General features: G+C 34.7%; 3 protein-coding genes and 1 non-coding gene across 4 annotated transcripts; 3 read left to right on the top strand and 1 right to left on the bottom strand.

Annotated features, from left to right (window-relative positions):
* Positions 1 to 3,735: 3,735 nt before the first annotated feature.
* LOC135152261 (uncharacterized) lies at positions 3,736 to 11,550 on the top strand. Its single transcript, XM_064092119.1, has 9 exons — positions 3,736 to 4,221; positions 8,509 to 9,372; positions 9,458 to 9,583; positions 9,683 to 9,851; positions 9,943 to 10,184; positions 10,280 to 10,483; positions 10,562 to 10,654; positions 10,913 to 10,958; positions 11,198 to 11,550. Exons 2-9 carry the CDS (start codon positions 9,064 to 9,066, stop codon positions 11,548 to 11,550), a joined length of 1,542 nt encoding a protein of 513 aa, XP_063948189.1. The 5' UTR covers positions 3,736 to 4,221; positions 8,509 to 9,063.
* Positions 4,920 to 8,902, top strand: LOC135152260 (uncharacterized). Its single transcript, XM_064092118.1, has 4 exons — positions 4,920 to 6,372; positions 6,545 to 7,403; positions 7,489 to 7,884; positions 8,509 to 8,902. The coding sequence occupies exons 1-4, from the start codon at positions 4,920 to 4,922 to the stop codon at positions 8,900 to 8,902; spliced, it is 3,102 nt and encodes a 1,033-aa protein (XP_063948188.1).
* Positions 11,551 to 12,346: 796 nt separating the features above from the next.
* Positions 12,347 to 13,238, bottom strand: LOC135152262 (uncharacterized). Its single transcript, XM_064092120.1, has 2 exons — positions 12,861 to 13,238; positions 12,347 to 12,544 (listed from the first exon to the last, which is right to left on the bottom strand). The coding sequence occupies exons 1-2, from the start codon at positions 13,236 to 13,238 to the stop codon at positions 12,347 to 12,349; spliced, it is 576 nt and encodes a 191-aa protein (XP_063948190.1).
* On the top strand, positions 12,874 to 12,980 carry LOC135152543 (small nucleolar RNA R71). Its single transcript, XR_010291718.1, has one exon. It is a non-coding gene; the product is annotated as a small nucleolar RNA R71 (small nucleolar RNA).
* Positions 13,239 to 21,545: the final 8,307 nt, after the last annotated feature.

The following is a 21,545-nucleotide window of genomic DNA, read 5'->3' on the forward strand; positions in this document are numbered from 1 at the left end:
AGCAGTTCTATTGGTAGTTTCCATGAAACATTGATGGATTAACCTACAAACACATATGAAAAATATTTACATACAGAAACAACTGAAACACAAGTTTACCAATGAAGTTGGGAATCAAAGATCATAAATCATTCTTTCATAACAAAGTGATAGTTATAAGGTGTATAATTGCTTTTAAAGTATTTTGGGACTCATAGGACTACTCGTAAAAACTGCATTTTAAAGTATGTGTTTTAATTTGATTTATTTGTTTCAATCTAACGGACAACAGTTTAAAAAATTATAGACGATAAATTAAAAAAGCAAGGCACATAGAACATTACTAATCTACTACTACCTAAAATAAAATAAAATGTCATACTAATTAATTCTACCATACTCAAGCAACACCAATCATGTTAATCACAACAATCATGTAACAGCCAGGGAAACAAATAAGAAAAATGAATTTACCTTTGATTCAATATAGGAACCGGAGAGTTTTGCGTCCTTCACATTGGATCTCCCCATTCTTGCTAGGTTGGTAATCGATAAATGAAAAGGTGATAACAGTTCGGCTTTTTCTTCAACTCAAGAAATTATTTTTCGGGAAAGCTTCGAATTAATAAGCAAGTTTTGGTGTGCCAGTTAATAAGCACCAAACTGGGAGGCACACTGCAATCCCTGCCCTCAACATGCGTACCAATTAAACAATCTTTGTTTTGTAATTTATAGCCGTGTATTCAATTTTATCTGTTTTGCAATTTATAACGGTGTATTTAATTGGGATTTTATGAGATTTTTTTCATTTATGAAATCCAGCTGTATTCAACTTATGTATTAGAATCTTGGTATATTTGTCAAAATCTTGAGATATTAATTTTGTAACAAAATCTTGTGATATTCAATCAGGATTTTATATTATGCTTAAATGTCCGATGATCTTTAATTGAAATTATTTAAAATTAATTAAAATCTGATGGTATTCAAATGCTGATCGATTTTTTTTGACTTTATAAATTGTTGGATTTTGTGGGATTGTTTAGTAAATTTTATGTTTTCAAAATCCCATGGATTTTGAAGCATTGTGCTTAAATTGTCAAACATGTATATCAATTTTATGACATTTTATCTATAATCCGTACAAAAAAATATAATTCACTAAAATCTATGAATTATAAATAATTTATTAAAATTCCAGTTGAACACACTCTCCTTAATATAATAATCAAATCAAAATATTCATACAATCTATGATACATACTTTGTAACTACCACTATGCATGAATCGTGAATGTCTGTGTTTAAATGTCCATGATGTGAGAAATTTAAATGCAATATCTAAATGATTTTGTGAAGATTATCATAATTATGGGGTGTATACAATTATGTTTTTTTTTTAAAAATTATTTATGAAATCTAGGGGTATTAGTTACATTTTAAAAATCACTAGAATCTTGGGAATCTGGCGATATTTCAATGAGGATTTTAAGTTATTCAGAAAAATCTTATAGTATTCAATTGAGATTATTTAAAATCAATTAAAATATGATAGTATTGAAATGTTGATAAATAATTTTTAATTTCATAAAATGATAGTTTTTGCGGCATTATTCGATATATCTTATGATATTTTTAAATCCCCACACAATTCATTCGATTTTGAAGAATCGTGCTTAAATTGTAAAGACTCTACATAAGCTTTGCCATATATTATCAAAGGAAAATGCTAGGTACCCCTAAAAGTGTTCCTAAATCTAGTTGGCAATGTAAGATTGATTCAACTAACGCTAATAATAATGAGATCCCCTCCATGCACATAAATCACCCAATTAAAATTAGCCATATGTCTATCACGTTATTTGGGAATTTAATTTGGGGTACAACATTGCTCTTTATGAAAGATTCACATAAAAACAAAATTAGATACAATTCATTAAAATCTATAAATTATTACTAATCTATTAAATATATCAGGCGAATACACCCTCTTTGAATAAGTGATTTTATGCTTGTCATGTCGAGCATAATCTTGATTCTTGCACTACTATCATAATTAAAATTATAATAATATTTTGAGGTAATAAATATTCAGTATCATATAACATATACTAATCATAATTTAATGTATATCGGATGGATCTACAAATCACAAACACAAAACTATATCATATTTGTTGCACCCAAATTTGGGTATAACAATATTGGAGGCCCATGATATGGTATTGGACCAATTCACCAAGTGATCATGCTAAGTTTTGGTTAGATAATGAAACCATTTTGTGCAACGAAAATAGGTTCAAAAGGAGGTTCTTACAAGAAACTTGTTTGAAAGTCCAGATGATGAGATTATGCGAAGCTCCTCGTATGGTTATGGAAGCTCATTAGCGGAGCTAATTAAAGACAGCTAAGAGGTACAAAGCTTCTGTGTATCTACAAAGTGGTTTTTGATTTCCTGAGAACCTGTTTAGGGTTGACCGTGAGGATATCATCTAAGTAGCTTCTAGGATGAATAAAGAAGGTTATTTATGGAGCTCCACATGATCAATTTGGAGGTCCATATGGTTACTACTAATCCAGATTTGAGCATAAAACAGGTACATCACTTCTTTTGAGAAGACAACAATAACAATAAACTAGGTGCTAGTATATATGCAAACTTCTTTATATCTACGTTTCGTTTCCCATCGCAAAACCTCTAGTTCCAATATAATACACAACATAAATTGGCTGCTATGCACCAGTCTTCTTAAAATATTACTTAGTGTAATCATTCCTTGTTATTGATTTCACTTTTTTAATGCCTTCACTATTATCTACTACATCAAACTTTGGAAAGTATTTGTTCGCACAAAATCACTGCTAAGACAAGTATCAAATTGATGGTTGTTATATAACTTAAATAATTTAATCAAATTACAAGACTAAGAAATATAAACTAAGTGATTAACTCGAATTACTTATGTGAATTAGAACATGGGATTCTAACTTCATTAACTACTTCCTTCAGAGCTATGCCTTTTGTCGCTATGTGATGGTTGATAACTAATCGGATAACACGAAACTGGTACATGCTCTTTTTCGATAAACGTATACCCTACTATTCCACATCCACAATTAAGATAGAATCAAACAAACACCAATTATGCTTAGTTCCTATAGGTCTATAAGATTTAAAAACATAATGGTTTACGAACAAGTTATCTATCAAGATTACATAGGGCGATGCAAGATGGTTAAAATCATATTACAATCATGTATGTCGAATACATAAACCTATGCTCGCATTGAAAGTTCTAAATCTATATATCCACTTTCGCAAAAGGTATGTTGATTTGCAATTTCTTGAAAACCACCAGAAATTTAGGGAATTGCTTGTCGAGCTTCTGCTTTTGAGGTCTTTTAGGATATGGAGGAGGTGGGAAAACTTGCTTGACCCCATCATTAAGCTTCGAAGCATATTTTTCAGTTGCATCCTTGCTTGCTTCCGCATCGCTTTTATTCAGATCAGCCCCAACAGCAGCTTTTCTACTTTCTGACTCAAAGGAAGCACGGGTGTTTCTTCTTGCTGATTGCTCTCTTCCTTATTCTGCTCTGCTGTTGATTCTTGTTCCTTTGTAACCTTCCCAGACCTAAGGGTGATTGCTTGAACCTGTTCTTTCACTTCCTTCTTGCCCGGATTGGCCTCAGTATCACTAGGAAGAGTTCCTTGTGGTCTATTTACCAACGCATTATCACACTACGCCATATATGGCTTACTTGCAACACCCAATGGCTATGTTGCCACCTAAAATGTAGCCTTAGGTGACCAAAATCGAAAAAAAATGATGTATGGCAACATCGGGGCATGATGTTGCCATTTGTGTTGCCTTAGATGCTCGAGAAAACCTCAATGCCAACATATCTCTCGGTGTTGCCTTAGAAACCCGAAAATTTACTAAAAAAAGCGGGTGCATAAAACCCGCCCCTTGTATATTTCAATTCCCGCCCACTTATTCTCATTTCAGAAAAACAAAAAATAAAGCACAAAAACACTCACACTCATCTCTCTTTCTCTATTACACAAAAACACTCACACTCATCTCTCTTTCTCTATTACACGACAACACTCACGCTCTCTCTTGGCGTCTCTCTCCGCTCATCTCTCTCGGCGTCTCTCTCTGCTCGTCTCTCTCGGCGTCTCTCTCCGGGCTCATCAGCTCGTCTCTCTCGACGTCTCTCTTCGACCATCTCAACATAGAGGTAAACACATTCATCCTTTTATTTCTTCGGTTTAATTTGGGGGTTTAAAAACCCTAATTTGTTAAATTTTTTAGTCTGTGTTCATCTCTTTGTGGTTGTAATTTGTTAAATTTGGAGGTATGATGAACCCTAATTTCTGTGGGATTTTATATTTTTAAGTTGGGTTTAGCTTGAGGATATGTTGATTAATAAATGTATAAACCTAGCTAGTCTGTTTATTGTTGATTTTCTCGGGCTAATTTGGGGGTTTAATGAACCCTAATTTCTGTGGGATTTTAGATTCTTAAGTTAGGGATTTTATATTTTTAAGTTGGGTTTAATTTGGGGATATGTTGATTTATATATGTATAAACCTAGCTTGTCTGTTTAATTTTGATTTTCAGGGGCTAATTTGGGGTTTTGATGTTGTGGCTTTATTTTGTTTCTTGCTTTTAATGATTTGCTTTAGATGATTTGCTAATCTGGTGGACATTGTGTTCTGTTTTGGTTTTATGAGATAGATAACTATGCACACACATTTAAATCATGATTTTTCACAGGGGAAGTAAGTAATCAGACCTCATGTGTGAATATTACTATGTGAAATGATAGATATCATGTGCATCTTATACTAATTATAGGATTAATTGATTAGTTAGGTTATATATTTAGGGGTGATTATATTCTTGTTATGTTTTCAAAATGTTTTAAATGTAGTTATGAGTCATAAAGGCCAAGTATGGATAAATCTTCCACGGTTCACTGAAGAGTATAGTAAAGGGGTCGGAAATTTTGTAAAAAATGCCATGGTTAAGTATGCAGTCGACGATGAATTAAAGTGTCCATGTAGTAGATGCAAGAGTAAGCACTGGTGGGGTCCTGAAGACGTCTATAATCACCTTATCTGCAAAGGTCCTTCACTGGAGATTGCAGATTGGGTGTATGATGTCTCAAATATGAATGGTGGTAGTAGTTTGGTGGATTCTGAAGCAAATATGGGGTTTGACGATGATTTGGAAGGGATGTTGAATATTACTTTTGCCAACAGGGGACCGAATGCTGATGCAAGGAAATTCTATCGCCTAGTTGAAGATGGCAAAAAGCCCTTGTATCCCGGTTCCAAAAAACATTCTCGGCTAAGTTTTTTGGTTAGGATTTACCACTGGAAATGTCTTACTGGAGTAACAGAGTCTGGTTTTAGTGGATTATTAGAAATATTAAAAGAGGCATTTCCTGAAATTGAGGTACCTAGTTCTTTTTTTGCTGCTAAGAAAGTTATTAGGGATTTAGGTCTAGACTACGAGAAAATACATGCATGTCCAAATGACTGCATGATTTACTGGGGTAAAAATAAGGATTTAGTTTCTTGTACAAGCTGTGGTGTCTCAAGGTGGAGTGATAAGCAAGAAGAAAATAAAAAGAACAAAATTCCAGCAAAAGTTATGAGATATTTTCCTTTAAAACCAAGGCTGCAGCGACTGTACATGTGTGAAGAAATCTCAAAGCTAATGTTGTGGCATGCAGTAGATCGAAAGAAAGACGGAAAATTGCGGCATCCGGCAGATGGTATATCTTGGAAGACGATGGATGCTAAATATCCAATGTTTTCATCCGAAAATCGTAATGTCAGATTAGGTTTAGCTTCCAACGGGTTCAATCCCTTTCGTACAATAAGCCTTAGTCATAGCACGTGGCCAATTATCCTAGTCAACTATAACCTGCCTCCATGGCTCAACATGAAACCTGAAAATCTAATTTTGTCCACACTTATACCAGGTCCCAATGATCCCGGAAATAATATTGATGTTTATATGCAACCTTTGATTGAGGAGTTGAAAGAGTTATGGGATGTAGGTGTAGAAACTTACGACGCTTCGAGGAATCAGAATTTTATGCTAAGGGCATCAGTTTTGTGGACGATCAGCGATTTTCCCGGTTATGGCATGTTGTCAGGTTGGAGTACTAAGGGGTACCTTGCATGTCCTATCTGTAGTTACGAGACATCATCGATGTATTTGAAGAATAGCAGAAAAATGTGCTATATGAATCATCGACGATTCTTGGATTCAAATCATAAATGGAGGTCAGACAAAAGGCGGTTTAATGGTCAAGTTGAGGTTGGCCAAGCCCCACCAGTTATATCAGGAAGCATGATCAAGAAGTTGTTGGCAGGTTATCAGAATAAATTCGGTAAAGTGCACGGGAAACGGAAAGTCAGCTGCGATGTCAATCCTTGGAACAAGAAGTCAATCTTTTTTTTACTTACCATATTGGAGTGAAAATTCAATAAGGCATAACCTTGATGTTATGCATATTGAAAAGAATCTATGTGATAGTATCTTAGGTACATTGTTAAATATTCCTGGTAAAACTAAAGATCATTTAAATGCACGATTAGATTTGCAAGAACTCGGAATTAGAAAGGTCCTTCATCCTATCATCACCTCTACTGATGGAAAGCATCTCGAGATCAGGGCAGCAAATTTTGACATGACAAACAAAGAGAAGGATATATTTTGTTCAGTATTTGAAAATGCAAAGTTTCCGTACGGGTTTGCTTCTAATATTAGAAAATGTGTCCAAGATAGAAAGATTGTCGGGTACAAGAGTCACGATGCACATATTATTATGCAATACTTATTAGAAATTGCTGTTAAAAAGGCACTGAAGCCCGAGGTTGCAGTTCCGTTAATTAGACTCGGTGAATTTCTTCGGAAAATATGTTCCAAGGTAATTGAGGTGGAGGATATAAAGAAACTTCAGCAGGATATTATTGAAATAATTTGTCAACTAGAAATGATTTTCCCTCCTGCATTCTTTGACATTATGGTGCACTTACCAATACATCTCTGTAATGAAATTGAGCTTGGCGGCCCAGTTCATCAAAGATGGATGTACTCAGTTGAGAGATACCTAGGTAAATTGAAGCGATACGTTCGCAATAGGAGTAAGCCAGAAGGGTCGATGGCGGAAGGATACCTCGCTGATGAATGTCTTACATTCTGTGCAAGATTCCTATGTGACAGCCAAACAAAGTCATCAAATGAATACAGAAGCTTAAATTCAAAAACTGGTGGATATGCTATTGGTTCAGGGAGGAATAAAATGGGGAAATCTATTCATCTGCCTGAAGATGTATGGATCAAAGCTCATCGTTATGTTTTATTTAACTATGATGACAAGGATGTGGAAGAGTTGATTAAGTAAGTCTGTAACCTATTAAATTAGTAAATTAAATATTTTATTATCTTACATCTATTGACATATTGTTATCGTCTAAAATTGTAGGAAACATCATGCATTATTTGACCAAAATGTGAAGTCCAACAGATTCAAGAGAGCAAGAACACACACTGATGAATTAGTTGATTGGTTTAGGAATGAAATTGCGAAAAAAGAGAATGTTTCAAGGGAATTGTCATCCTTAGCCAGAGGTCCTAATCGAGCAGCGAAGCGATATAGTGGTTATGTTGTGAATGGATATAGGTTCCATACGAAGAAAAGGGATAATATATGCACAACACAAAACAGCGGTGTTTACTTAACTGCCTTAACCACCAGCTTTGCTAGTTCCAAGGACCAGAACCCAACAATTGGTGATGTTCATTATTTTGGTTCCATTGAAGAGATAATTGAAGTTGATTATTGGGGGGCTTCTAGTTTTGTTTTATTTAGGTGTACATGGTATGTTGCTGACAAGGATTCCTTAGGGTTCACTCGAGTCAACTTTAACAAGATTTGTCATAAAATGACCCTTTTGTTATGTCAACACAAGCCCATCAATTGTTTTACATTCAAGATCCTGTTGAAAAACAATTTTACTATCCTGTCAAGAGGCTGTCAGCAGAGTTTTATGACCCATACGATGATAAACACGATATAAATGCAAGTGATGATGACATTAATGGGCAGTTTACACATGAGACTTCAGGTTATCATTCATTAATAGAAAATGAAGATGGTGAAGATGAAGGTAGCTGGTCTAGAGCAGATGTCCCAACAAGAGAATTTGTAGCTGAAGAAACAACATTAATAGTGAGTAATTATCTAATATAATCTTATATCAAAAGAATTAATATTAAAATATACTGAAAATATAGTAGATATATAGCTAGCTTATAAACATGTTCTTGTTCTTTTATATTTAGTTATATGCTTCATTATTTTTTTTGATAAACTGCTTCATTATTTTAGTTATATGTCCTTGTTTTTTTAGTTATATGCTTCATTGTAATATGTCCTTGTTTTTTTAATCATCTGCATCAATTTTTTTATTCTATTTGTGCTAACTGTTTTGATTAACTACAGGATGGCATGTAATGGTATGAGTTTCCGGCTGCATCACAAGGGGTATTTCACCAAAGACAAGTATGTTGAAGGGGAGGAAGTAATTTACGATGTCCATGATCTTGATCTGTTTTCATATTCTGTACTGATGGAGTGGGTGCTAGAGATAGGCTATAAAGAGATTGGTGGGGTTTATATGAGAGCAGAGGAAAAAAATAAGTGGGCATTATTGTGTAATGATGCGGATATAAATGAGGTTATTCTCACGACTGATTCTTCTTCTTTGGACTTGTATATTGACTGTGATGTTGATAGCAGTGTCAAGCCGGTGAAGCAAATGCAACCTCATGTTATTGTAAGGCCAAAAACATGCCCTGTTAAGGCTATGCAGAGGATTCCTAAAACGCGTTTGTGACTATAAAGGAAATCAATCAGGAGAAGGAACGAAGGTTGAACAAGTCTCGGAAGGAAAAACAAATAAGTTCTACTTCTGTAATTCCAACAAAAAAGGCTGGTGAAGATTTGAAGTCAACAGAGCGGGAAGATGCAATTTCAACAGAGCGGGAAGGTGGACTGATGGGATTGGATGAATATATGAAAAGATTTGAGATTCTTCCGGTACATGAGGATTTGGTGGAAGGAGCTGGGGAAGTCCATGAAGGTGAAGTGAATGAGTATGAAATGCGTCGAATTAGAAACATTGAGGAAAACGAGAAAATTTTTGAGGAACTTGGTTTAAAACGGAGGACTAGGAATTCTGTCCAACTACTGAATGAAGACAAACCCAATAATATGTTGAGTGATGAAGATGGAAGTGAATATATGTGCCCTGAAAATGACCAAGAGCAACAGAGTGATCATGAAGAGGATATAGTTGCGTCAAAGGTATATTTTTGTGATTTTTTCACAAAATTTGGTCTAGCATCTTTTAATTTCCAAAATTTACTATAAACATGTATATTTTGTTTAGGCAAAGAAAAAGGCCAAGAGAGTTGTGGTTCAAACTGACGGGCCCAGAACTCGTTCCAGAGCATCTAAAATGCCTAAGCCATGTGACAAGGAAGTGAAAAGAGTTGGGGTTCAGACTGATCATCAGGTTGCAACCTTTTATTCTGCAGTTGAATTTCTTTATCAATTTCACCTAAATTATAAATATATGATAAGTATATCTATTTTATATACTATCATTTTGTAGGGAAATGATGAATCAAATAATGTTCCTACTGTGGAGAAGCTCAAGCTGCTAAAAAGTAGTGCTCCTGGTTCAATGGAGAAATATTTGGAGTTACGTGAGCAAGAAAAGCAGGCTGCGATCATGCAGTCCCAATCCCAACCAGAAAATCAAGAGTCCCAACCAGAAAGTGGTAAAGCCAACTGAAATTATAGTTTAGTTTAGTTGTGAATTCTAGTTGCTTAAATTATATTTTTACAGTGCTTTTATATGATGTATATCAGATGCACCAACTGAAGTAGAGAAGAGAAAGAGAGGAAAATCCAAACTAGGTCATGTCCATACGCGAGGTGAGAAGAAGGAGATCAAGCTGTCGGATCTAGGCCAACCTATATCAGATGATGACGATCATTTGCTATCTGAGTTCAGCAATTTCTTAGGAACAACGGTAAGGGAGTTTGTTTCTCTAACATGTCGTAGTTGGAGTGAAGTTCCTGAAAAAGACATCCTATGGCAGTATGTGAAGGTAACATAATATTTTTATTTTTTACCACTTTAATCTACATCTGCATTATGAAATATATATCTTCTGACAAATAAAATTCCCCTACATTATTTTAGGATAAATACATCATTCCTGAGGAGGGTTATAAATGGGTAATGACAACGATGCGTGATCAGTTTAGGGCATACAAAGCTCGCATCAAGAGGGAACATTATAGTAAGTATGGTACTGATGAGGAGAGGCTCGAGAACAGGCCGAGGGATGTCCCTTTGAAAGATTTTAAAATGCTTTTAATTTATTGGGCTGATGAAAAAATAAAGGTAAGAATTCCTCTTATTTGCCAATGCATCACTTATATTAATTATGTGCTTTGATTTGTTCTTTTTTGCCCTCCATAGGACAAGGCGATAAAAAATATAAGGGCTCGAAGCTTTGTAAGTGAAACACATACCGTCGGGCCTAGGAGTTTCACCCAAGTCTGCCACAAAATGGTATGTCAGCAATTAGCCTCGCTTTGTAAGTTTTAGAAATTAATCTGTCTAAAATTGAAAGTTGGTATAATTTGGCAATTTATTGGTAAAAGGTAAAATAAATAGTGATATAGATTTAGTTAATTTATTGGTAGCTAATATGCCTAAGTTTTGTTGTGGGTGAGAAGTACCAGTTTTAAATACTCACTGTGGTGTTGTAAGGTTATGTTTATGCCTTCTTTTTTTTATTGATTGTGGTATTGGTGTTTTATATGCAAGGAAATTGCAAGGGAACAGGCGGCTAAACCGGATGAACCAGCACCACGCACCAATATCAGATGCTGACATTTATGTGAAAACACGCAAAAGAGACTCTGCACGAGAGTATAAGCTACCTACTGATGCGGTTGAAAAAAAGATTGTGAGTTTTGTATTAGTATATATATGTAAAATATAACACGTGTGCCTACAGTTTCTATTTTTATATCCTGATGTACTTTAGTAAGATTGTGATATTGTTTAACACCTTATTGTAGGAAGATGTTGAAAAACTTCTTAAAACAGGAACCGTTGAGGATGCTAACAAACTTGTATATGGTGACAAGAAACACAGCCGCTCGTACCTACTAGGTAGACTTATTCAGAGAAGGGAAGCAAAGGGGAAATCTGTGACACACACTGAGGCTACTATCTCTGATCAGGTGTTGGCCAGTTTGACAGAAAAGATCCGAGAACAACTTGCTCAAGAGATGGAAGAAAAAATGGATCAGAAGGTTCGGGAGAATGTCAAGGCAATGGTGTCCAAGTTGGCAGAAAAGAATCCAGACCTCAAGATTGATATTCAAGACCTCAGTGTCGAGCCGACGTATGATGCCTCTGCAAGTGGAGCGAACACAGCCACCACGGACACTACTTGACTTGATGTGTGATGCACTTAGATACTCTAATCATATTTTGCAAAGTTTAACTTGTAATGTAATGCATGATGACGTAGGAATTTTAAGACTTTGAACTGCTATTTTACTTGGATGGTTGAATTATGGTTGCAAAATTTGGATGTTTGGTTTATGGTTGAATCTGAATTTGTGATTAGTTGGCTTGATTTGTTTTGGGATGTTACATTTTAGATGAGAACATGTCAAAATTTCTTCAATAAAGGTGTTGCCATATTTAATAAAAAATGTTGCTAAAACCTGATCAGTGTTAGAAAATGGATGTTACCATAGAGTGAGTAAGATGTTGCTATTGCATTAATGGCAACATCAACCTTTTGTTGCTGAAAAATGAACTGTGTTGCCATAGATCTTATGGCAACACCCACTTTGGTGTTGCTATTATAAACAAAATGTAGCCATATGGACCTAACACTACATTTTTTGGGTGTTGCCGTAGCTTGTTAAAATATGTGGGCTTACGCTCTAAGGCTACAAGCCGATATCCAACACCCACTATTTTGACAAAAATGTTGCCTTAAACCTTATAGCAACATTTTAAAGCATTTTTAACATTTTTTTTGGATGTTGCCGTAGACCATATATGGCGTAGTGTCAATCTGCCTAATCTGATTCTCCAAAGTTTTGATTGAAACCGCTTGGCTTTTACACATTAGTCTCTATTCTTCCAATTCAGATCTTTCGTTGGAAGACTGTCCATCCATTCCGTAATTTTGTTGCTGGATCCCGGTGGATGGAATTGATGCTTCGGTGCAAACTGTTATTGAGAACCAGAAGGGATGAATCGTCTAGCTCCATGCTGCTGAAAAGGTTGTTGCGGTTGTTGCTTGAAATTCTGATTGTTGCTCCAGCTGAAATTCGGATGATTCCGATTATTGGGGTGATAAGTAGCAGGGGCTGGCTGTTGAGACCTATGAAAATTGCTCACAAACTGAGCTGATTCACTAGATATGGCACACTGATCAGTAGAATATGTACCCGCACAAAGCTCGCAAACAGTAGGTGGCTAATGAACTCCCAATTTTACGAAAGAATCCACCTTCATAGTAAGAGCCTTAAGCTGAGCAGCTATGACTATAGTAGCCTCCACATCCAGAATTCCTGCTGCTTTGCCTTGATGAAGACACTAAGTAGGATTCTGATATTCATTCGCAGCCATCATCTCGATCAACTAATAAGCTTCATCATAGCTTTTAGCCCATAGAGCTCCACCTGATGCTGCATCAAGCATTGGTCTCGATTGAGGTCCCAAGCCATTAGAAACAATTTATCACCATCCAATCAGGCATCCCATGATGATGACACTTTCGAAGCATCTCCTTGTAGCGTTCCCAAGTTTCACATAGAGTTTCACCAGATTGCTGAGAAAATTGAGTGATAGCATTCCTGATTGCAGCTGTTTTGGCCATAGGGAAGAATTTATTAAGAAATTTCTGAGCCAGATTCTCCCATGTCGTAATAGATCCCGCAGGTAGAGAATGCAACCATCCCCTAGATTTATCCCTCAGAGAAAATGGGAACAACCTCAATTTTATGGCATCTTCAGTAACACCATTGAACTTGAAAGTATCGTAGATCTCGATCAAATCCCGAATATGCATATTAGGATCCTCCGTCGGAGAACTCCCAAATTGAACTGAGTTCTGAACCATCTAAATAGTGCTCGGTTTGATTTCAAAAGTGTTGGTCGCGATTGCTGGCCTGACAATTCTAGATTGAATGTCATTGATTTTCAGCTCAGAGAAAGCCTTCAGTGCCTTAGTATCATTTGCTGCTGGTGGTTGATCACCCATTGTAACACTCACTATCGTTTCTGTTTTTTCCAATGCTTCCTTACGAGACTGAGAACGTGTTCGCATACACGTCACTCAAGTACCAGAAACACACACAAACGAAATAGAAGTGAGAAAGGAATCCAAGTTATTGAACTTTAACGACCACTGATGACAAGCATATAAACTAAAATATAACACCGAGTCCCCGGTAGCGACGCCAAAAACTTGTTCGCACAAAATCACGCAAGCATACTTGGTCACACGTAATATAGAATCAGATTTAAGTTCGTTCCCACAGAGACTGGTGTATCAAGTATTATGCAGTTATGCAACAATGCATGATTATATTCCACTGCTAAGACAAGTATCAAATTGATGGTTGTTATCTAACTTAACTAATTTAATCAAATTACTAGACTAAGAGTTATAAACTAAGTGATTAACTCGAATTACTTATGTGAATTAGAACATGGGATTCTAACTTCATTAACTACTTCCTTCAGAGCTATGCCTTTTGTCGCTATGTGATGGTTGATAACTAATCAAATAACATGAAACTGTACACGCTCTCTTTCGATAAACGTATACATGTACCCTACTATTCTACATCCACAATTAAGATAGAATCGAACAGATACCAATTATGCTTAGACCGTATATGTCTATAAGATTTGAAAACATAATGGTTTACGAACAAGTAATCTATCAATATTACATAGGGCGATGCAAGATGGTTAAAATCACATCACAATCATGTATGTCAAATACATAAACCTATGCTCGCATGGAAAGTTCTAAATCTATATATCCACTTTCGCTTCAATAATGATTAACAATACAACTTAGATGTTAGCTACGCATCCAAGAAGAATAAGCACAACCAATATGAGGAGATCAAACATTCATCACATAAAAAGTTAAGGCAAATCAACTACTGAAATCCATAGAAAAATCCGCTAGAATCCCATGACAACAATTAGTTCATAATCGAACTTCTCGTCATCATGGGTTGGAATGTAAACATGATAACAATATGTCTAAAACAATACGAAAGTAATGGAATCAAAGTTTAGAAAAAAATCCGAAAACGAGCATCCAAAGTTACGCCTACTTCGAAGAATTACAAAAGAAAACTATGAACAAGATCTTCACCTCGGTACCCGTCACGTGCTCTCGATCTGATTAGCCTCTTTTCTTCCTTGAACAATCCATGTTTAAGTGCCATAAGAAGCCCGATGCATTAGCGCATTCAAAACGGGCCAGAAAAACCCTTTTTCCCCTTTAGGGCGCGGGGCAGGCGCGTCGTTCGCGGCGCGGGAGCGCCGCTGTGCAGGAGCACGGCGCGGGCGCGCCGCCCTAGGCGTCAGATGTGTCGCCGGCTTAACTTCTTCGCTTCCAGCTCGATTTCTTGCCTTCCAACCTCCTGAATAGCTTGGAACTCACCGACTTCCCTCCAAGTGATGCTCTCCACATATCAAACAAGAAAAAAAAATCAAAAACACCACATACTTGAGGCCAGTCCATCAATTTAAGCCGAAACAAAGGCTTCTAAGTGGATATAAAATCCACTTATCAGTATCACTCCTCTAATTTCCTAACAATTGATATGGTATGAAAATTTCATCAATAAGCTTTCATTAATGTAAGTAAATAACATTACATATTCTCACTATCATAAGTTCATCAATCAGAAACTCTAATCATAAGCTCCTCCAACAAGCTCTCTTTGCTTTCCAGAAGATTCGCCTCTAGGGTATGTTTAATCATCCTGTTAACAGCCAACATCTGACCATTACTTTGTGGGGGGGGGGGGCACATAGCAGATAATCCTTTCTTATGCCTAGTTCGTCGCACAAGCTTCTCAACTCTCTAATGTCAAATTGTTTTCCATTATCTGATATTATCTTAGAAGAGATCCCATACCTGCAAATTGTTGCCCTTGTCACAAATTCCTTCAATCTTGTAGCTCTTATTGTGGCCAACGACTCAACTTAAACCTATTTTATAAAGTAATCAACCGCTACAATAGCATACTTAAATCCTTTTCCTTTTGCGAGTTCACCTATCAAATTTATGTCTCACACAAAAAAAGGTCAGGGACTCGTCAAAAGTTTGAGTGGAGCAGACGGATTTTTGATGTAATTTACGAACCTCTGGTAGTTATAACAAGCTTTGGCTAATAATATCCATGGCAGAGGATTTTATGCGCCAAAAAAGCTCTTCCAATGTGCTTCCCACATATTTCGTAATAAACCTCACTTGTGATATATCAACATTGACTTCCAGAAATGCACCTCAATAACGGTTGGTTGAAACCTCACTTATGTAGTGTCTCATCATAGATCACATATCACGTTTCTCGGTATCTGATTTTTCTTTTCCTGCTTGTTGGCGAGGAGGACTCCGTTTTATATGTATTTTTAGATGAGTCCCATCCAATTATCTTTAGTTGGGACCTCAACTGAGCTGATTCTCACGAGGCTTGTTGCTTCGACACTATCACTCTAGCTCTAAATTTTAACTGTTAGGTATGGGCCAGGACTCCATTCCTCCACTTTGTTTACTCCTAGCTGATTGATGCTTGAACTAGATTGAACCTCTAAAAAAATTACTCTTAGCCACGTGACCATCTTGGCAGAACCTAGTTTTGCCAAAAGCATCGCAATGGCATTCTCTTCTTATGGGATTTTCTCCAGCTGCACAAATTTGAACCTTTTTATTAACTCTTAAGTGAGCCTTAGGTATAATTTTGTTCGTGTGCCATGGCTTAATAGGTTCCTCCTATGTGTCATACCACCAACATATAATCACTGTGAACATTGAGGTTCTCCACCTTACTCAGCGTCATTACTTGTAGCTTCAAAGGCAAAATGGATTGAGTTTATTAGACAGTGTCCCTCAGGGTTAACAAGTTCTAGACCATCCTTAGCTCTGTTTCCATCACAACTCCATCAACATATAATGACTAGTAAGGAGAGAATTATTACTTTTCTTGCCTTTCCTCTCTTATGGATGGTACGTGTTGAAAGAGAGCTTCTTTCATGAAAAGTTCCTTTTTATGTGGAAACTCCAACGAGAAATCGACCATCACCTGCCCTTTTAAAGCTACTCTTTGCTTGAAATCAACTTTGAACTGACCAAGCTCCACTGCCCATTTCTTCATTCTTCCTGAAGCTCGTGCTTGTGCAAAACCTGTCTGAGTGGAAATGACATTCATGCCTCAATCATATGCGACTGAAAGTTTTGTCTATGCTTCATAGAAGTTAGGATTATTGCATAGATCAGTTCTCCCATATTTGTGTACCTCATTTTTGCATTGAGTAACCTTTTTTCACGTAATACACCGAATACTGAACATGTTCCTCTTCTCGGATCAGCACTACAGTAATTGAGTATTCTTAATTAAACTACTAGATAAAGGACTAGTATCTCCTTATCAATTGGTTTTGACAACAGCGGAGTACTCCCTAAGTGCTTCTTCAGATTCTTAAAGGCCTCCTCATATTGTTGTGTCCGTGTAAGATCTTTGCCCTTCTTGATTACCTTGAAAAACTCTTTACACTTGTTAGAAGATTGAGACACGAACATGTTGAGAGCTACAACACAAACTGGAAGGCACTTCACCTTTTTCAAAATCCTTGGGGATCTCATCTCTACAAGTGCTTTTATCTCAGCAGGGTTAGCTTTGATTTCTGAAAGAGTTTCATCACATTCTTTCTTGAGAGCGGTCAACTTGTGAACCAAATTATTGGTTATGTAATGAGGAAAATACTCAGTGAGGAAGGCTTGAGCAATTGCATCCCACCCAGTCAAGTTGATATTATTCAACCACTTTTGAGCTTTATCACGAAAAGAAAACCCCAATAACATAATTTTTAGTTGATCTATAGTGATTCCATGATGCTTCAAGGTCTTCAGTGGGAAGACTAGCAAATTGATTTTTTTGGATCATAGTGAGTAACGTCGATTTGATCTCAAAGTTTAGTGCTTAAATGACTGGCATAACAAGTCTAGTAGGCACACCACTCGGAGAGGGCTGTGAATAGTTCTTCAAGGACTTAACCCATTATAATCTTTGAATGTTGTTTTCCTTTCTTTTCCTTATCAAGATATTATTGAATAGTGATTTCAAATTCACCATTGATAAGAGATGATTCCGCGTCTCCTGTAGCCCTGTGCATGAACAACTAAACAAGAAAAATAGTGAAAACAACCTCAATTGGAACTAAAGCTCCAATGAGACAAAAGAAACAATCTAAATAACCAAACTAAAATCTATAAAAAAAACTAGTCTTCCCGACAGTGTCAAAAACTTGATGTGTAAAATTATATATACCGTAAGTGCACGCTGCATGTTGTAAACAAATATTATCAAGTACAGGTCGAATCCATAAGGAGAAAAGTTTCAAGAATCTTAATTTAATATTAAGGAGAAAAGTTTCAAGAATCTTAATTTAATATTATTACAAATTGTTTCACAAAATAAACAAATGTTGAATATATTTACTAATTAAACAATGCAATATAAAAATAACTTATATCAATAAACCAAGGTCTAGGGCAATACATGTTCACCATGCTCACACCAAAACTAGTTATGTGTATATAATTATTCAATGAGTCATGTAATTACAGCACTTGTTAATCTCTCTCAAACATTAACGCTCTCAGCAATTCATTGGTATTCTCGTACTCAATTTCAGTACCGCTAACCTTATGTATGTCTCTAGTAAGTACATCTCTCAATCTTGTACTGATATTTGCATACCATTAATCTATGATATTGGGCAACTACACAGATCAAATATTAAACCATATAGATTTGAATACATATTACTTATTAAACCACTAGTGAAATCTATATATGATAATTATAATTATGATAATTTCAAAAAACGACAATTAGATAAACAATAAGTTATAGTTTTTTATATCAGTTCTTCATGGGTCTTTTGTTAGTTGTTCTTCTGCATTAAAGTATTCAATTTACTACGAAGATGGCTAGCTACTATCAATTGTCTACAACACGAGAACAAGTTGGAATGTCAAGGTAAGTATTACCAAGGTGTGACCGTTGGAATCAATCAAGAATGACAAAGACACACCGAAAGAATATATATAATCGTATTTTTATCAATGAAGAGATGAGTTTATAGTGTCCAATCCTTAAACTGCATTCTCAAGTTTTTTAATTTTTCCTTTTTAATTTTATATATTAATTGATATGACCAATGATTTCTCTAATAACTAATATCTTCTAATTAATCTTAATACTATATAGTTGCCATATTCATACTTTTGTAACTAGAAGTTTCTTGAGAAAAAAAATCAATTCAGAAGAAGGATGGATTTACAACATTGTAAATTTCAATACCAAAGATGCATGGGTTCTTTGAGGCTAGTATCTTTGAAAACTTTAATCAATTTCTCAAATACAACAATAATTAAGAATGTCAAAGAAGACGACTCATGATATCAGTGCATAAGTTTGAGTTTGTTGATCTTGGTGATTTGTTTAAACTTGCAAGTTCTTCTGCTAAACCGAATAGTCATAACTTTTTGATATGTAATTGCTTTCAATATTTCCTTCCAAGTTTTTTTTGATGGATTTTTTGATTTTTCAACGCTGAACTTGATTTTAGATTTAAGTTAGATGTCATTGTAATAGTGGTATAATACCAAAATTTGTCAGAAATTCAGATCATGTGTGGACCGCGAAATATTATGAAATTTCGAATCATAGATTGAAGGGCTGTCAATCTTTGTGGTAATCAAACATTTAGGTGTCTTAAACGTTATTGTGTGCATTCAATTTCTTGGATGTTTTAAAAATTCTGCAGATATTGAGCTAAAATAACCATCTCGAGTGATCTTACCATCAAAACGGAAGCTGCCTACGAGAAGGTTGACATAGAAGTGATTGTTGTTATTGTTAGGAGTGCTAAGCCCAAGACATACGTGAGTAAGCTTGCTACATATTTGTTTTGGCGTTGGATATTTTGATATAAACTATTGACTTTCATATCATATTATTTGGAATATTGATTAAATTCTTATCATGAATAATATGATTGGGCAGATTTTGTCCAAACTAATACCCCCTTCTTCCCAACTTTAGTTGAATTTGGATATTGATTCACTAACTGAAATCACGCATAGTTATATACATTTTAAAACCCGATTAACACTTGCTCGATGATTTCAAAACTTGAATTAACTTTAGTTGATCGAGGAAGGCTACACTGCTAGTGAAAAGGTCTTGGCAACAACAATGAAAAAACATGTTCCTGCTGTTATTGAGACTATGACCTCAAAACAATTAGGTGATATTACAGATGCAACATACAAAAAGGTTGGTCATGTATCAAGTTCATAAAGTTTGTCTTTTATCTGATCATCAATCATTTTCACGTCAAATGATTTAAAAATATGTAAAGTTTGGGTTTTCTAAAATAAAAGTCATCAATGTAGAAGAAGACCGAAATTGGTGGTATAGTAACTGTGAATACCAGTTTGAGGTTGTTATCAATGACTAAAAATTTTACTGTGATGATTCTGCTGCACAGAAGAGGTTGGAGAAAATATTAACAAATATAAAAAACTGATCATTATTTTAGTATTAAGATTTTATATAATCTAAACATTTCAGTGTAATTTTGAAATATAATAGGTTCAATTTTTGTTATTAATTTCAGTTTTATGATTTTGTCATCTTGATTTGACATTTGTATGAAAAGTTTAAACGAGTTTTATGACTATAATATAGTGCAGAATGATAATATAACAAAATAAAATTCACTTTAATAACTTATATCGTAAAATTTGATCATGATTTGTTAATAAAAATGTATAAATTAATTATACAAAAGATAAAAATTTATTATCCCGTAGCAGGTACAAACGTAACTAATTCATATAACATGTGAATCATATCTTAGGAAAAAAGTCAGACCAACCACGACGTATATGATAAGGCTTCTGGTGATTTTTTATATGCGTTGTTGACGAAGCAACAAACAAAATCCACGGCGGCAGAAATGATTTTCAAGTTCAACTCACTCTATTCGTAAACCAGAAAACTACTTCTTCATCACCAACTCGTGAGGGTGTTTGGCTGATAGTCCCCTACTCCCACCTATTTTTATAAAAAATTTCATAATCTTTCAAAAATGTATATATAGTTATATAACTTGTTTTTAAATTTTCTATTAGTATTAAATTTTTATTCAAAAGCAAATTTTTTAAAATAATTATAAAATTATATTTTATTAGACTCTTAAAATACGTGACAAACCTTTAATTCCTTCAAACTTATACAATTGGACAGATCACAGCGAGGGATTATAATTTTATTTTGCTGAAATGACTATTCATTTGTCGAAGAAATAAAAACTAAACAAGTTGCCCAGTTCATAAAGATAAGCCCTTGTTCTTTTCGAATTAAGATTAACTGATAACGGTGACATCAGTGTCCAATTATGTTAATAGAGGACTGACACTATATTCATTGGGATGGAATATATTGAGACGAGAATAGAATGAATTTATTTTATTTTTTAAAAAAATTTGAGATAATAATAATTAAATATGAATTAGTATAAATTTCTTGCATCATATACAAATGGAACGTGTATTCGTTAGAATTTTAGTTAAAATAGTAGATTGAAGGAATAAAGTTTTTAATGAACACCATGTTAGAGTATAAAATTCATTTTATTCTCCTTTCATACTATTTCATCCAAGTTAAAGCAACTTAAGAGAACTTATGAAATGACGTAAAACATAGTTATGAATAAATCTGTTAAATTTATTATCTAAAAGAATATGATGTTTATTATTTTTATCCTCATTTTTTAAAATATTATTGTTTATATTTAACATAATATTTTTCAAAATATTCTTTAAAATATTATTGTTTATATTTAACAATAACATTTTTATTCTCATTTTTTAAAATATTATTGTTTTCATGAAATGACAGAATGACCACCTCATTTTCATTTTCCGTGTATTGTGAATTGACAGTGTTGCCATCTTCTTTTACATGTTTACTGCATTCATATGAAAATTAGAGGTTAGAATTAAATTTTGTATTAATATGAATTGATCAATAATATTAATATTGACTTTTTTTTTTTTTTTTTGACAAATGCAAAAAGATTTTATTAAGTTAAAACAAACCTC

This window comes from Daucus carota, chromosome 4, assembly GCF_001625215.2.
Source record: "Daucus carota subsp. sativus chromosome 4, DH1 v3.0, whole genome shotgun sequence".
In the NCBI taxonomy this organism is placed as follows: Eukaryota; Viridiplantae; Streptophyta; class Magnoliopsida; order Apiales; family Apiaceae; genus Daucus; species Daucus carota.

Excerpts from the sequence above, each read along its gene's own strand:
- LOC135152260 (XM_064092118.1), top strand. The coding sequence starts at position 4,920 with ATGAGTCATAAAGGCCAAGTATGGATAAATCTTCCACGGTTCACTGAA. Across the intron at positions 6,373-6,544 it reads GATCAAGAAGTTGTTGGCAG|GTACATTGTTAAATATTCCT; the intron begins GTTATCAGAATA and ends ATAGTATCTTAG. Across the intron at positions 7,885-8,508 it reads GTTTTATTTAGGTGTACATG|GATGGCATGTAATGGTATGA; the intron begins GTATGTTGCTGA and ends GATTAACTACAG.
- LOC135152262 (XM_064092120.1), bottom strand. The coding sequence starts at position 13,238 with ATGGTTCAGAACTCAGTTCAATTTGGGAGTTCTCCGACGGAGGATCCT. Across the intron at positions 12,545-12,860 it reads ATGGGATGCCTGATTGGATG|TGTGCCATATCTAGTGAATC; the intron begins GTGATAAATTGT and ends TCTACTGATCAG.
- LOC135152261 (XM_064092119.1), top strand. The coding sequence starts at position 9,064 with ATGGGATTGGATGAATATATGAAAAGATTTGAGATTCTTCCGGTACAT. Across the intron at positions 9,584-9,682 it reads GGGTTCAGACTGATCATCAG|GGAAATGATGAATCAAATAA; the intron begins GTTGCAACCTTT and ends ATCATTTTGTAG. Across the intron at positions 10,185-10,279 it reads TCCTATGGCAGTATGTGAAG|GATAAATACATCATTCCTGA; the intron begins GTAACATAATAT and ends ACATTATTTTAG.